The sequence below is a fragment of the Gekko japonicus genome, unplaced genomic scaffold (assembly GCF_001447785.1).
Source record: "Gekko japonicus isolate JY-2015 unplaced genomic scaffold, Gekko_japonicus_V1.1 scaffold992, whole genome shotgun sequence".
Classification (NCBI taxonomy): Eukaryota; Metazoa; Chordata; class Lepidosauria; order Squamata; family Gekkonidae; genus Gekko; species Gekko japonicus.
In genome coordinates, this window is record NW_015173704.1 from 9,093 (window position 1) to 24,855 (window position 15,763).

The 15,763-nt window shown below is 50.4% G+C and overlaps 1 protein-coding gene across 1 annotated transcript in view; it reads left to right on the top strand.

Annotated features, from left to right (window-relative positions):
* The first annotated feature begins 4,629 nt into the window (after window positions 1-4,629).
* The window catches only part of CTSK (cathepsin K), a 15,693-nt gene continuing 4,559 nt past the window's right edge, over window positions 4,630-15,763 (top strand). The window contains exons 1-6 of the mRNA XM_015423269.1: window positions 4,630-4,831; window positions 10,041-10,167; window positions 12,080-12,202; window positions 13,252-13,407; window positions 14,085-14,303; window positions 15,582-15,747. Of these exons, the coding sequence (XP_015278755.1) occupies window positions 10,042-10,167; window positions 12,080-12,202; window positions 13,252-13,407; window positions 14,085-14,303; window positions 15,582-15,747 (790 nt within the window). The 5' untranslated portion in view covers window positions 4,630-4,831; window position 10,041. The remainder of the gene's footprint in view (window positions 4,832-10,040; window positions 10,168-12,079; window positions 12,203-13,251; window positions 13,408-14,084; window positions 14,304-15,581; window positions 15,748-15,763) is intronic.

Sequence of the window (15,763 nt, forward strand, 5' to 3'; positions counted from 1 at the left end):
TAATTGGATCAGACCCTCGGTCCATCAAGGTCAGTATTGCCTACTCAGACTGGCAGCTGCTGATCCACAGCCCCTCTTTACAGCTCTCCGGGGTCTCAGGCAGAGGTCTTTCCCTTTACCTCCTGCCTGGACCTTTTTAACTGGAGATGCTGCCGGGGATTGAACCTGGGACCTCCTGCATGCCAAGCAGAAGCTCTGCCACTGAGCCACGGCCCCTCTTCACAGCTCTCCAGGGTCTCAGGCGGAGGTCTTTCCCATCCCCTCCTGCCTGGTCCTTTTTAACTGGAGATGCTGGGGATTGAACCTGGGACCTTCCGCATGCCAAACAGATTCTCTACCACTGAGCCACGGCCCCTCTCTACCCTTGGTCCATCAAAAGGTTGGTAATTTTTTACTCAGACTGGCAGCCACTCTCCAGGGTCTCAGGCGGAGGTCTTTCCCATCCCCTCCTGCCTGGTCCTTTTTAACTGGAGATGCCGGGGATTGAACCTGGGACCTTCTGCATGCCAAGCAGAGGCTCTGCCACTGAGCCACAGCCCCTCTTTATAGCTCTCCAGGGTCTCAGGCAGAGGTCTTTCCCATCCCCTCCTCTCTGGTCCTTTTTAACTGGAGATGCCGGGGATTGAACCTGGGACCTTCTGCATGCCAAGCAGAGGCTCTTCCACTGAGCCACGGCCCATCTTTATAGCTCTCCAGGGTCTCAGGCGGAGGTCTTTCCCATCCCCTCCTGCCTGGTCCTTTTTAACTGGAGATGCCGGGGATTGAACCTGGGACCTTCTGCATGCCAAGCAGAGGCTCTTCCACTGAGCCACGGCCCCTCTTTATAGCTCTCCAGGGTCTCAGGCGGAGGTCTTTCCCATCATCTCCTGCCTGATCCTTTTAACTGGAGATGCCGGGGACTGAACCTGGGACCTTCTGCATGCCAAGCAGAGGCTCTTCCACTGAGCCACAGCCCCTCTTTACAGCTCTCCAGGGTCTCAGGTGGAGGTCTTTCCCATCACCTCCTGCCTGGTCCTTTTAACTGGAGATGCCGGGGACTGAACCTGGGACCTTCTGCATGCCAAGCAGAGGCTCTGCCACTGAGCCACGGCCCCTCTTTAGAGCTCTCCAGGGCCTTGGGCAGGGGTATTTCCCATCACTTCCTGCCTGGTCCTTTTAACTGGAGATGCCGGGGATTGAACCTGGGACCTTCTGCATGCCAAGCAGAGGCTCTGCCAGTGTGCCACAGTCCGTCCCCACCTTTGGTCCATCAAAAGGTCAGTAATTGTCTACTGAGACTGACAGCTGCTCTCCAGGGTCTCAGGTGAAAGTCAGTCACATCTCCTTTAACTGGAAATACCAGGGATTGAACCTGGGCCCTTTTGCATGCAAAGCAGAGGCTCTTCCACTGATCCAGAGCGTCTCCGAAAACACACATGCAATGGCCTTATATTTTTAACAGATCAGAAGATTGACAGGTTAGTTCCTGGTTATCATCTGTTTCGGTTCAACTGGGGGGGACGACGACAACGTAGGTAGTAAATATGTCAGAACTGGAGATTGATGTGCCCTAATTAGTGTAGTGTGGTGGCTAAGTGTGCAGACTCTAATTGGGAGAACAGGGTTTGATTCCCCACTCCTCCACTTGCAGCTGCTGGATGACCTTGGACAAGCCATAGTTCTGTCAGAGCTGTCCTTGAAAAAAAGCAGTTTCTCCCAGAGCTCTCTCAGCCCCGCCTACCCCACAGGGTGTCTGCTGTGGAGAGGGGAAGGGAAAGGAGATTGTGAGCCGCTCGGAGACTCCTTTGGGTAGTGAAGGACGGGGTATAAATCCAATCTCCTCCTCCTCCTCCTCCTCCTCCTCTTCTTCTTCTTAGACCCTATCCATCTCTTTTCAAGCATGGAGGTGAATTTTATAGCATCTTGGCTGTGCAGAGTGTTTTCCTTGTCCCCAAAACAAAGAGCTGCATTTAAATCTACCATTCCAAACTACATTACATATTCAATTTTATTCTTAATTGCTAAGAGTAGTAATGATGTTTTGCGATGAGAACCAGGAACTAACTTGTCATTCTTTTGAGCTGTTAAAAAATGTGTCCTCAATATTTTGCATGCTAATTTAACAAACCACTCCAATATATATATGACTATGACATCTAATTCCATTCCATCGCCTGATGGTGTGTATGCACACAAAACCTCACACCCTGAATAAAACTTTGTTGGTCTTAAAGGTGCCAGTTTGGTGCAGTGGTCAAGTGCGCGGACTCTAATCTGGGAGAACCGGGTTTGATTCCCCACGCCTCCACTTGCACCCGCTGGATGACCTTGGGCAAGCCACAGTTCTCTCAGAGCTGTTCTTGGAAAAGAGCAGTTTGTGTCAGAGCTCTCTCAGCCCCACCTGCCTCACAGGGTGTCTGTTGTGGGGAAGGGAAGGGAAAGGAGGTAGTGAGCCGCTCTGAGACTCCGGGTAGTGAAGGGCGGGGTATAAATCCAATCTCCTCCTCCTCCTGGTGGTATACTAAATCTGAAAAACACTGTAATGAGGGAATTCACACACAAATTCTATCTGAAAGTTTGAAAAAAGCCTCTCATTAACTATTCCTTAAAGCTGCGGTACAAGTACAAGTTGAATTTAAACATGTGACGTTAAAGCACAATACATGAGGTCCACCACGTAGCATTAACCAGAGCAACGAATGTCCCAGGTAAATCTCTGTTTCGACCCCTTTGGGTTTGTGGAGCCACTTGGGACACTGAATAGGCCTTAGTGTCAAGGGAAATAGTAGAGCCCTTCAGCTTGGTATAACAGAAGGAGGAGGAGGAGGAGATTGGATTGATACCCCGCCCTTCACTCCCCAAAGGAGTCTCAGAGAGACTTACCATCTCCTTTCCCTTCCCCTCCCCACAACAGACCCCCTGTGAGGCAGGTGGGGCTGAGAGAGCTCTTTCGAGGACTGCCCTTGAGAGAACAGCTCTGAGAGAACTTGTGACTGACCCAAGGTCACGCCCGCAGCTGCATGTGGAGAAGGAGTGGGGAATCAAACCCAGTTCTCCCAGATTAGAAGAAGAAGAGATTGGATTTATACTCCGCCCTTCACTGCCCAAAGGAGTCTCAGAGCGGCTTTCAATCTCCTTTCCGTCCCCCTCCCCACAACAGACACCCTGTGAGGTAGGTGGGGCTGAGAGAGCTCTTGACAGAAACGGCTCTTTTTCAAGGACAGCTCTTATCAGAACTACGGCTTGCCCAAGGCCATCCAGCCAGGTGCAAGTGGAGGAGTGGGGAATCAAACCCGGTTCTCCCAGATTAAAATCCGGTGCACTTAACCACTACACCAAACAGAAAAGAAGAAGAAGAAGAGATTGGATTCATACCCCGCCCTTCACTACCCGAAGGAGTCTCAGAGCGGCTTTCAATCTCCTTTCCGTCCCCCTCCCCACAACAGACACCCTGTGAGGTAGGTGGGACTCTCTCTCAAGAACTGCCCTTGAGAGAACAGCTCTGAGAGAACTTGTGAGTGACCCAAGGTCACCCAGCTGGCTGCATGTGGAGGAGTTGGGGGAATCAAACCCGGTTCTCCCAGATTAGAGTCCGCGCACTTCACCACGACACCAAACTGGCTTAGCGGGAATACTGCCTGGGACATCTGTTGCCATGGCTAATGCCTCCCCAAACGCCACCCTCCCCAGACTGGACCCACAAAAGATGCAGGAATATCACAGCCTGGAGTTTGGCAACTCTTCTCATGCCACAGTCTCCCCTCTCCAAAGCAGCCATTTTCTCCAGGGGAGCTGACCTCTGTTTGTCTGGAGACCACTGGTCATTCCAGGGGATCTCTAGGCCCCACCTGGAGGTTGGCAACTTCATTTCACAATACACCTTTGCTGTTTTATTCAGCGTATACATGTACCTGGAATGAGGACGTCTGTGGGCAACCTGGTAAGGAACTGCGGTGGCTCGAGTGGTTAAGACGCTGAACTGCAGGCTGTGGAAGGTCGGTAGTTCAACAGTTATAAAAGAAAAATTAATAAAAGTGTACCTATGGGTACTTAAAAAAAAAAAAGTTCGAGACCCGGGTGCCGCATGACGGAGTGAGCCCCCCTCTAGTTCCAGCTCCTGCCAACCTAGCAGTTCGAAAGCGAGAAATTGCAAGTAGATTAATAGGTACCACTTCGGTGGGAAGGGAACAGCGTTCCGTGCACCTTGGTTTTTAGTCATGCCGGCCACATGACCACAGAAACGTCTTCGGACAGCGCTGGCTCTTCGGCTTGGAAACGGAGATGAGCACCGCTACCCGGACTCGACTGGCTTTCGAGCAAGGGAACCTTGACCTTTACCTTTTACCTGGAATGAGGACGTCTGTGGGCAACCTGGTATGTCACTTTAAAACCCTTTATTTCCTTGAAACTTGTTTTTCCGTGGTGCAATTTCTGGTTGTCTCCGAGTTTGGAGAGACAGAGAGAGACACACAAGTCAAACGGAAAGAGCCTGAAGTTGGGGAAACTGCCCAACCTCTCCTCTCCCCTCTCCCCCCCTGGTTCCAACGTCCCATGCGCCAGACGGGAAGCCGATGCGCTCCTTGCCAGGAGATCATGTGAGAAATCTGATTCTCTCCTTCCCGGCCCAGCAGTGTAGCTCCCCCCCACCCCAGCTTTGGTTGTTCTGCACATCTGAGTAAAGTCTGCATGAGACAAACAGCCCAGATTTTCCACTGCTGGCCAGACTTCCTCAAAGGCAGCCCGGCATAAAAACAAAGGCTCCGGCGGCACCCGTCCACTCGGCGGACCCTTTTCCGTCCCACAGAACGGTGAACTTTTGCAAGCCCAGGAACAGTGGTGGATTTGGATTCAGGTGAGCTGCAGGTCTGAACGGAGGGTTCCGAACTCCTTGGTTTCATTCCCAGTTTGGTGTCGTGGTGAAGTGCGCGGACTCTAATCTGGGAGAACTGGGTTGGATTCCCCACTCCTCCGCTTGCACCCGCTGGATGACCTTGGGCAAGCCACAGTTCTCTCAGAGCTGTTCTGGGAAGAGCTCTCTCGGCCCCACCTACCCTATGAGGGAAGGCCGAGGGCCCTGGGAATGTTTATTCTGGAGAAGAGGAGATTGAGGGGGGGGGGACATATGATTGCTCTCCTTCAATATTTGAAAGGCTGGTCTTTTGGAGGAGGCAAGGAGCTGTTCCAGTGGGCAGCAGAGGAGAGGACCCGACGGGTTTAAATGACATGCCAAAAGGTATCGGCTGGAGATTAGGAAAAACTTTTTCCGGGGCAGAGTGGTCCAAAGGTGGAATCAGCTGCCCAAGGAGGTGGTGAGCTCCCCTTCACTGGGACCTTCCTCAAAGGAGTCCATCCATCTCCTGATGGGTCTTTCCTCTTCTTCTGCTACCTTCGGCTTTTCCTGCCATTATTGTGTTGGGTTTTTTTAAGTACCCAAAGTTCTCTCATAAAAATTAATTTACTAACATAGAAGTAAAACAAGAACTGCACAAGGATATTGTGTGACTAACACTTTTATTACTGACATATAGCTTGACACGGAAATGATCTCCTTCTCTTGGGTTTTTCGTTAGTGTGGGTATCTTTCCTTTATCCCTAGTTGTAGTCCCTCCCTATATTTTTCGTTGTAGTTCAGTAAAGTAAAGGTAAAGGTTTCCCCTTGCTCGAAAGCCAGTCGAGTCCGACTCTAGGGTTGCAGTGCTCATTTCCGTTTCAAAGCCGAAGAGCCAGCGCTGTCCGAAGATGTTTTCATTGGTTATGTGGCCGGCATGACTAAACACCAAGGCTCACGGAACGCTGTTCCCTTCCCACCGAAGTGGTACCTATTTATCTACTTGCAATTTCTTGCTTTCGAACTGCTAGGTTGGCAGGAGCTGGAACTAGAGACGGGAGCTCACTCCGTCATGTGGCACACTCGGGTCTCGAACTGCTGAACTACAGACCTTCCACAGCCTGCAGTTCAGCGTCTTAACCACTTGAGCCACCGCAGCTCCTTTGTAGTTCAGTAATCTTATGAAAAATAATAAAATTTCCCCCTTGGGGGTTTAAAAAAAATAGAGAGAGATTATTCTGCTAACAAAACTGGAAATATTTTTAGAGAATGCAAATTGTGTTTATCTAGTGATGGGGAGGGCAGGAAACCCACAAACCTGGCCACCTCCCTCCCTGGTCAGGTGCTTCAGAATTAACGTATTTTTAGAGGGGAGCTGTCTTGGTTTGCAGTAGAACAGTGTGATTTGAGTACAGTCACCCCTTCTAGACCAACAAGATTTTGGGCGGCGGGGGGGGGATTAAGGTTTCGAGAGCCAGCGCTCCCTTCGTCTGACAAAAAGACTCCAAGATCTAAATATCAGGAGAAACCTCCTAACTGTGAGGGTGGTTGAGCAGTGGAATAGTCCACCTTGGGAGGTGGTGGATGCTCCTTCGCTGGACGTCTTCAAGCGGAGGCTGGACGACCATCTTTCGGGTAAGTTGTAGGGCTACGTTGGGTATCTTTCGATCATCTTTTGACCATCTTTCGGGTACGTTGGGGTAGGGCGGGATATAAATCCAAAGATAAATAAATAAATAAAATCTTTCAGCTACGCTCCTGCAGAGTGCAGGGGGTTGCACTAGGTGACCTGCAAGGTCCCTTCCAATGCTCACATTCAATGATTCTATGATCTCCATTCCTACTTGTATCTGACAAAGGGGAATTTGACTCTCAAAAGCCCAAACCCTAGACATTTTGAAGAAGAAGAAGAAGAAGAGATTGGATTTATACCCCGCCCTTCACTTGGAGTCTCAGAGCGGCTTACAAACTCCTTTCCCTTCCCCTCCCCACAACAGACACCCTGTGAGGTAGGTGGGGCTGAGAGAGCTCTGACACAAACTGCTCTTTTTCAAGGACAGCTGTGCCAGAGCTTGTGACTGACCCAAGGTCACGCCAGCAGCTGCAGGTGCAGGAGTGGGGAATCAAACCCGGTTCTCCCAAATTAGAGTCCGCACACTTAACCACAACACCAAACTGGCGTTTGGTGTCCAAGGTGTTACTGGTCTCAAATCTAACTAAAATAAATATTGTTACTTCACAGGTGGTTCTCTGGTACCAAAAGGCAGTCCAGAAAAGAGCAGCAGGGCGAACAGGTCTACTCAGTTTGGCGTAGTGGTGAAGTGCGCGGACTCTAATCTGGGAGAACCGGGTTTGATTCCTCACTCCTCCACTTGCACCTGCTGATGTGACCTTGGGTCACTCACAAGCTCTGGCACAGCTGTTCCTGAAACAGCAGTTCCTGTCAGAGCTCTCTCAGCCCCACCTACCTCACAGGGTGTCTGTTGTGGGGAGGGGAAGGGAAAGGAGACTGTAAGATGCTCTGAGGCTCTGAGTGAAGGGCGAGGTATAAATCCAACCTCCTCTTCTTCTTCAAATGCAATCCTTCCTGCCTTTGTTAGTTCTCGGTGTGTCTTTTTGTTTCTTGCTCTCAGCCGTCTTCTGGCTGTGTTTGCACCAGCAGTTTTGACTCCTGAGATTAAGTTCCGGTGCAATCCCTCCACTTTGGAAGCGTTCGCACAAAGGGTTGAATCTTATGGTTGCCAACTCCAGGCTGTGAAATTCCTGGAGGTCTGGAGGTAGAGCCTGGGGAAGGGTTGGGTTTCGGAGGGAGGATCTCAGTGGGGCACAGTGCCCTAGAGGTCCCCCCCCTCCAGAGCAGCCGTTTCCTCCAGGGGAACTGATCTCTGGTCAAATCTGCATTTGCATTTTTCCAATCAGTTTCGTGCTGCTGGGACGCCGTCTTTCTCTATGCTTGTTTGAATGTTGTTTGGAGAAGATTCTTTTAAAGCAGTGCAGAGGTGCAATGACAGTGGAGCCGGTCACGAAAGGGCGATAAACATATGTGGATGTGCAAAAGTATGCTAGCACTCATGAGGTGTGAAAACGGCACCAAATGTAGGCAGCTTTTTAAAAGACGGTGTCGGAAGGCTGGGACACAGGTGGGAAAGACAAATGCAGATCAGTTGTAATCCTGGGATATCGTCAGTCACCCCCTGGAGGTTGAAATCCAAAAACAGCATCCATGACAAAAACAGCGAAGAGTCAAAAAAGATACGTTGCAGAATCATTTACTGTAGTCATTCTGTGTAGAATTCTCTTCTCATTATCATTTTACACAGAATCGCTACACTTCCTCCCGTGATCTCTCGTTTTGGGCACCCCCCCAGAGGTTGGCAAATCTATTTATCTGGAACTATTTCCCCCTTGAGCTGCGGTGGCTCAAGTGGTTAAGACGCTGAACTGCAGGCTGTGGAAGGTCGGTAGTTCAGCAGTTCGAGACCCAAGTGTGCCGCGTGACGGCGTGAGCTCCCGTCTCTAGTTCCAGCTCCTGCCAACCTAGCAGTTTGAAGCAAAAAATTGCAAGTAGATAAATAGGTACCACTTCGGTGGGGAGGTAACAGCGTTCCGTGCGCCTTGGTGTTTAGTCATGCCGGCCACATGACCACGGAAACGTCTTTTGGACAGCGCTGGCTCTTCGGCTTTGAAATGGAGATGAGCACCGCAACCCTAGAGTCGGATTCGACTGGCTTTCGAGCAAGGGAACCTTTACCTTTACCTTTATTTCCCCTGACACACAAGGAGAATCTTGAACTGCAGGAAAGCACTGCCCTTAGTGGTACAGATCTGCAGGATCCAGCCAACGAAATTCCACTGAGCTTTAAGGGCTCCTGCTTCTAGGTGCTGGTTTGTCAGGAACAGTTGGGAGGGAAGGAAACCAGATGTGCATTCTTTTCTGAAACCAGAAGGCGCTGCACCGCCAGGCAGGCTAATGAGAGCCAGCTGTGGTCACACACACACGTGACCTGTGGGGGAAGAAAGGAATTCTGGGAAGGGGGGCAGGGAGAGAGAGAGAGACTTGGCCGAATGGCCAGGATCCAGAGGCAGAACATTTCACTAGCCGAGCCGTGCTTCCAGTTACAGCTATGCCCAAACCCTTCAGTCCTTTCCCAAGCTTCCTGCCTTAGGAGGAAAAGAGCAGGAGTCATAGAATCACAGAATCATAGAGTTGGAAGGGGCCCGACAGACCATCTCGTCCAACCCCCTGCCCAATGCAGGACCAGCCTAAAGCATCTCTGGCAAATATTCGTCCAGCCTCTTCTCGAAAGCCGTCAGTGAAGGGGAGCTCACCACCTCCCTGGGCAGCTGATTCCGCCTCTGAACCACTCCGACCTTGAAAAAGTTTTTCCTGATATCCAGCCGATACCTTTCTGCGTGTAATTCGAACCCGTTGTTTCGGGTCCTCTCCTCTGCTGCCAACAGGAACAGCTCCCTGCCCTCCTCCAAATGACAGCCTTTCACATTTTTCAAGAAGAAGAAGAGATTGGATTTATACCCCACCCTTCACTACCCAAAGGAGAGCAGCTTATGAACTCCTTTCCCTTCCCCTCCCCACAACAGACACCCTGTGCGGTCGGTGGGGCTGAGAGAGCTCTGACAGAAACGGCTCTTTTTCAAGAACAGCTCTTATCACAGCTACAGATTGCCCAAGGTCATCCAGCCAGGTGCAAGTGGAGGAGTTGGGAATCAAACCCGGTACTCCCAAACTGGCAGGGGATTAAAGACAGTGATTCAGTGTTCCCTCTAAGCTGAGTTAGTGTGAGCCAGCTCACAGTTTTTTAGCCTCCGGCTCACACATTTTTGTCTTAGCTCAGGAAGGAGGGCTCCAGAGCAAACTGATTCATGCAGTTGCCAAATCGCCCGCTCACAACTTTAAGGCCGGTAGCTCACAAAGTAGAATTTTTGCTCACAAGACTCCACAGCTTAGAGGGAACATTGGCGATCATGTCCCCCCTCAGTCTCCTCCAAACAAAACATTCCCAAGGCCCTTATAAGGCCTTTCTTCGTCAGGCTCAGTCCAGGAACACCTTAGAGACAAGCAAAGTTTGGGGCAGGGGATGAGTTTTCATGGGCAGTGACTTGGGGGCAGAACTCCAGAAGCCCCCCCCCACTCTCGCCCAGCAGAGGGATGCTCTAGCAGATGTTCTCCTCACACGGCTGATTCCTGTCCTCAAGGGGTCTCTTTCTGTTCCAGCATGTGGTGCCTTGCTCTCCTGGCGGCCCTCCTGCCCCTCGCAAAGGCCACCCTCTACCCCGATGAGCTGCTGGACTCACAGTGGGAGCTCTGGAAGAAGACCCACCGGAAGGACTACAACAGCAAGGTAACCCTGCGGTGATAACGTCACACAGCTTCTGTGTAGCCGTGGAATAAAGCTTAAGAACCGTCCCGTTAGACCAGTGGTGGCGGACCTATGGCACGGGTGCCAGAGGTGGCACTCAGAGCCCTCTCTGCGGGCACGCGTGCCATCACCCCAGCCAGGCCCAGACCAATGTTCCCTCTAAGCTGTGAACATAAGAACATAAGAGAGATGCCAATGTTGAATCAGGCCAAAGGCCCATCCAGCCCAACACTCCGTATCACACAGTGGCCAGAAATACCAGGTGCCATCAGGAGGTCCACCAGTGGGGCCAGAACTCTAGAAGCCCTCCCACTGTTGACCCCCCCAAGCACCAAGAAGACAGAGCATCACTTGCCCCAGAGTCCCTATCTTGTGAGCTCTGTGGAGTCTTGTGAGCAAAAAATCTACTTTGTGAACTACTGGCATTAAAGCTGTGAGTGAGTGATTTGGCTACTGCATACATTAGTTTGCTCTGGAGCCCTCCTTCCTGAGCTAAGGCAAAAATGTGTGAGCCAGAGGCTAAAAAATCGTGAGCCAGCTCACACTAACTCAGCCCAGACCATCATTAAAGTAAATGAAAGCATTTGGGATTGCTTTCCTTACTTTGTTTGGATCATCTTAAGTTAATGTATGAGTCGTTTTTTTCTAAAGTAAAACCTCAGTATTCAGGTTAAATTGCCGTGTTGGCACTTTGCGATAAATAAGTGGGTTTTGGGTCGCAGTTTGGGCACTCGGTCTCTAAAAGGTTCGCCGTCACTGCGTTAGACAATGAGGAAATTAAGGAGCGGTGGACTTAGAACAGATCCAAGGAGGTCCTTCTTCACCCAAAATGTAGTTAACATAAGAACATAAGTGTCAGACCTCTGGGTAGATCAGTTTCCCCAACAACATTCACTTCAAAGAAGGATACGTTTATTGAGACGTTGATAGGATCCAGCCTGTACACTGGCTGTGTTAGAACTGAGACTGAAGGCGCAAAAGCAATAGATATACCGGGTTCCAGCGAGGGACCTAAAAGGTTCAGAACCAATCACCCCCTGGGATTTTGCCTGCCAAATGTAACTGCCATCCACTTCCTGGTTACTATGGCGAATGAGCTGTAAAATGCAAAATGAACAGCGAGTTTGACAATAAGAGAACGTAAGGGAAGCCAGTGTTGGATCAGGCCAATGGCCCATCTAGTCCAACGCTCTATGTCACACGGTGGCCAAAAATACCAGGTGCCACCAGGAGGTCCAGCAGTGGGGCCATGACACTAGAAGCCCTCCCACTCTTGCCTCCCCCCAAGCACCAAGACTACAGAGCATCCCTTGCCACAGACTGAGAGTTCCTATCTATACCACGTGGCTAATAGCCACTGATGGACCTCTGCTCCATATGTGTATCCAATTCCCTCTTGAAGCCGTCCACGCTTGCAGCCGCCATAGAATTCACCTCTGAGTTATACCTCTGAGGATGCCAGTCACAGCTGCTGGCGAAACGTCAGCTCCTACAGTGCCCAGACCACGGCCACACAGCCCAGGAAATCCACAACAGCTAATTAAACATTACCAACTGTGATAACATTTCCTAGCAATTTTCATTCATATATGGTCACTTTCCCCCATGAGAATAAATCTGGCGTTTGCCTTGGCTGTACTTTAACTGAGTTTTATTTTCCCCGGCAAGTGCTAAGTTACCTCTCTATGGTAAATCCACCTCGCTCGCTCTCTGTGTCTGTCTCTGTCTGTCTGTCTGTCTGTCTTTCTCTCCATGGAGGACTAGCTTTCTGGCACACCACATCTTTATGGCTATCAAGGATTTGGTCCATGATTGTGGGTTGGATCCCGCAGATCTGTTCTGCAGGGTCCAACCCTCCCTCGATCCTTACCTGCCCTTTGTCTGCGACCTACAGATGGACGAAATCTCCAGAAGACTCATCTGGGAGAAGAACCTCCACTACATCAACACGCACAACCTCGAATTCTCCCTCGGAAGACACACGTTCGAAGTGGCCATGAACCACCTGGGAGATATGGTAGGTGGACACACAGTCTCCTAGGGAAGGCGCTTCTACAGAACAATCTACGGATACCAGCAGTGGGCTGTTTTATTTCCGTTAAGGAGACAACCCAGTTTTTAACTTGATTAATTCTGTGCATAAGAAAGTGGCGGGTTTTGAGATAGGTCAGGATGGGTAAGCTGTGTTAGTCTGTCTGTTGCAGTAGAAAAGAGCAAGAGTCCAGCAGTACCATAACGACTAACAAAATTTGTGGCAGGGGAGGAGCTTTTGTGAACCACCACTCATTTCTCCAGATACAGCTAGACTGTGAATCCTTCTGTCCTTCTGTCTTGGAGAGTGGAGTGATTTCAGATACAAAGGGGTTGCAAAGGGAGATTGGAAAGAAAGACTGCTGAACTGTAACTGATAATGAAGCCCAAGAGAATGCATCCTCCTGGACCGAATTGAGACCTAGGTTTCCTGTCTCGTTACCAATGCTGATTTCTTCATGACTACTCCCCCCCTGCACATCACATCTAATCAGGCCTGCTATTCCTGCTATTGCCATTTGGCATCTGAAATCACTCATTCGGCTAGCCAGGGCTATCCAGTTCAAGGCAAGAGATGAACAGAGGTGGGTTTGCCCTTGCCTGCCTCTGCATAGCAACCCTGGACTTCCTTGGTGGTCTCCCATCCAACTACTAACCAGGGCCGAAAGTGCTTAGCTTCTGAGATCTGATGAGATCGGGTTAGCCTGGGACGTCTGGATCAGGTAGGCTCATAGGATACTCTGCCCTTGCTTGATGTCAGAAGGCATCCAAGCATGTGTTCCCTCCAGGTCCTCCTGTCCAGTGTTCCCTCTAAGCTGAGTTAGTGTGAGCCAGCTCACAGTTTTTTAGCCTCCAGCTCGCACCTTTTTGTCTCCGCTGAGGAAGGAGGTGGCTCCAGAGCAAACTAATTCATGCTGCAGCCAAATCGCTCGCTCGTAACTTTAATGCCAGTAAGCTCACAAAGTAGGATTTTTGCTCACAAGACTCCGCGGCTTAGAGGGAGCATGGCTCATGTCCTGTTTCCCCCCCTTCCAGACCAGTGAGGAGGTAGTGCAGAAGATGACCGGCCTCAAAGTCCCCCCATCTCGTAAGCAGAATAACGACACACTGTACATCCCCGACTGGGAAAAACGGGTACCCGACTCCATGGATTACAGAAAGAAAGGCTACGTGACTCCTGTGAAGAATCAGGTCAGTTCCTCTGTTTACCAGTTTGGTGCCAGTTTGGTGTCGTGGTTAAGTGCGCGGACTCTAATCTGGGAAAACTGGGTTTGATTCCCCACTCCTCCATTTGCAGCTGCTGGATGACCTTGGGCAAGCCGTAGTTCTGATAAGAGCTGTTCTTGAAAAAGAGAAGTTTCTGTCAAGAGCTCTCTCAGCCCCACCCACCTCACAGGGTGTCTGTTGTGGAGAGGGGAAGGGGAGGGGAAAGGAGTTTGTAAGCCGCTCTGATACACCTTTGGGTAGTGAAGGGTGGGATATAAATCCAATCTCCTCTTCTTCTTCTTCTTCTTCTTCTTCTTCTTCTTCTTCTTCTTCTTCTTCTTCTTCTTCTTCTTCTTCTTCTTCTTCTTCTTCTTCTTCTTCTTCTTCTTCTTTCCCCACTCCTTCTCCACATATAGCCAGCTGGGCGACCCTGGGTCAGTCACAAGTTCTCTCAGAGCTGTTCTCTCAAGAGCAGTTCTCTCAGAGCTCTCTTGGTCCCACCTACCTCACAGGGAAGGAGATTGTAAGCCACTCCGAGACTCCTTTGAGTTGTGAAAAGCGAGGTATAAAAAAATAAACCACTCCTCCTCCTCCTCCTTCTGGAATGAGGTTCTGGGGAACTGCTTTTCTGTTGAGCTCACCTTGATCTCCTTCCTTGGTAGGGCCAATGCGGATCCTGCTGGGCCTTTAGCTCCGTGGGGGCCCTGGAAGGCCAGCTGAAGAAGAAGATGGGTAAGTTGCTGAACCTGAGCCCCCAGAACCTGGTGGACTGCGTCACCAACAACGACGGCTGCGGGGGCGGCTACATGACCAACGCCTTCGAGTACGTCAAGGAGAACCGAGGCATCGATTCAGACGATTCCTATCCCTACATCGGCCAGGTAAGAATCCCCGGCATCTCCGGTTTAAAGGACCAGGTAGGAGGTGATGTGAAAGACCTCTGCCTGAGACTCTGGAGAGATGCTGCCAGTCTGAGTAGGCAATACTGTCCTTGATGGACCCAGGGTCTGATTTAGTATAAGGCAGCTTCATGTATACTCAGTAGGGGTGCGCAGGGGGAAAAATCGTTTTTTTTTTCCGGATTCGGGTATAATAAAGCCGGATTTTTTCGGGATTTCTGAATATACCCAAATACCAATACCTAAAAATTTTCAGTATTCCCGAAAAATTTCGGCTCCATTATATCCTATGGCAAATTATATCAATGGCAAAGGTTACTCACATCTTCCTAAAAAGGCCGAGAATTTGGATCTGGGTCCTGGCCGTGGGCTATGGCACCCAGAAAGGCACCAAACATTGGATCATCAAAAACAGGTAACCTCTGGCATTTTCTAGCTTTATGTTTGTTTGTTTACATCATCTATCTATCTATCTATCTATCTATCTATCTATCTATCTATCTATCTATCTATCTATCTATCTATCTATCTATCTATCTATCTACCACCACCAAAGTTCTCCCTTTGATACTCGCGGCTTGACCTATTAAGGGGATGGCATCCCCCAAAAGGGCCCTTTCCTCCTCTTCATCAGGGTTGCCCACTCCAGATTGGGAAATTCCTGGAGATTTTGGGGGGGGGAGCCTGGGGAGGTCAGCATTTGAGGAGCGGAGGAACCTCCGCAGGGCATCATGCCCACAGAATCCACCCTCCAAAGCAGCCGTTTTCTCCTGAACAACTGGTCCCTGTCAACTGGGAGATCTCCAGGCTCCATGTGGAGGTTGTTGGCCACCCTATGAAAGGCTCCCGGGGCCAGGAAAGAAGGGTTTGGAGGTGAGGAGAGAGGAAAGTATGAATCATAGAATCATAGAATCACATAGAGTTGTAAGGGGCTTGGCCAATGCAGTGTACAACACGGCTATCACATCTTGCGATTTGGATGTTATGCCTCTGTTGATACACTCCAAGATCGCATTAGCCTTTTTTGTCGCCGCATCACACTGGGTGCTCATGTTTAACTTACGGTCCACCTGTACCCCAAGATCATGTTCGCACACACTGCTACACAGAAGTGTATCCCCCATCCAGTAAAACTGTCTCTGGATCCGAAGGTGTTTCGGACCGGCAAAAAAGCGAACACCGGATCCCATGCCGAGCCCTCTGTATTTTGTGCATGAACCATGTGCTTTCTGGGAGACTCTTCCACTTTCTCTTCTGCAGGACGAAAACTGCATGTACAACCCAACTGGCAAGGCAGCCAAGTGCCGGGGCTTCCGGGAGATCCCTGAAGGGAACGAGAAGGCCCTGAAGAGGGCCGTGGCCCGGATTGGCCCCGTCGCAGTGGGCATCGACGCCAGCCTGCAGTCCTTCCAGTTCTACAGCCGAGGTGGGTGGGTGGGTGG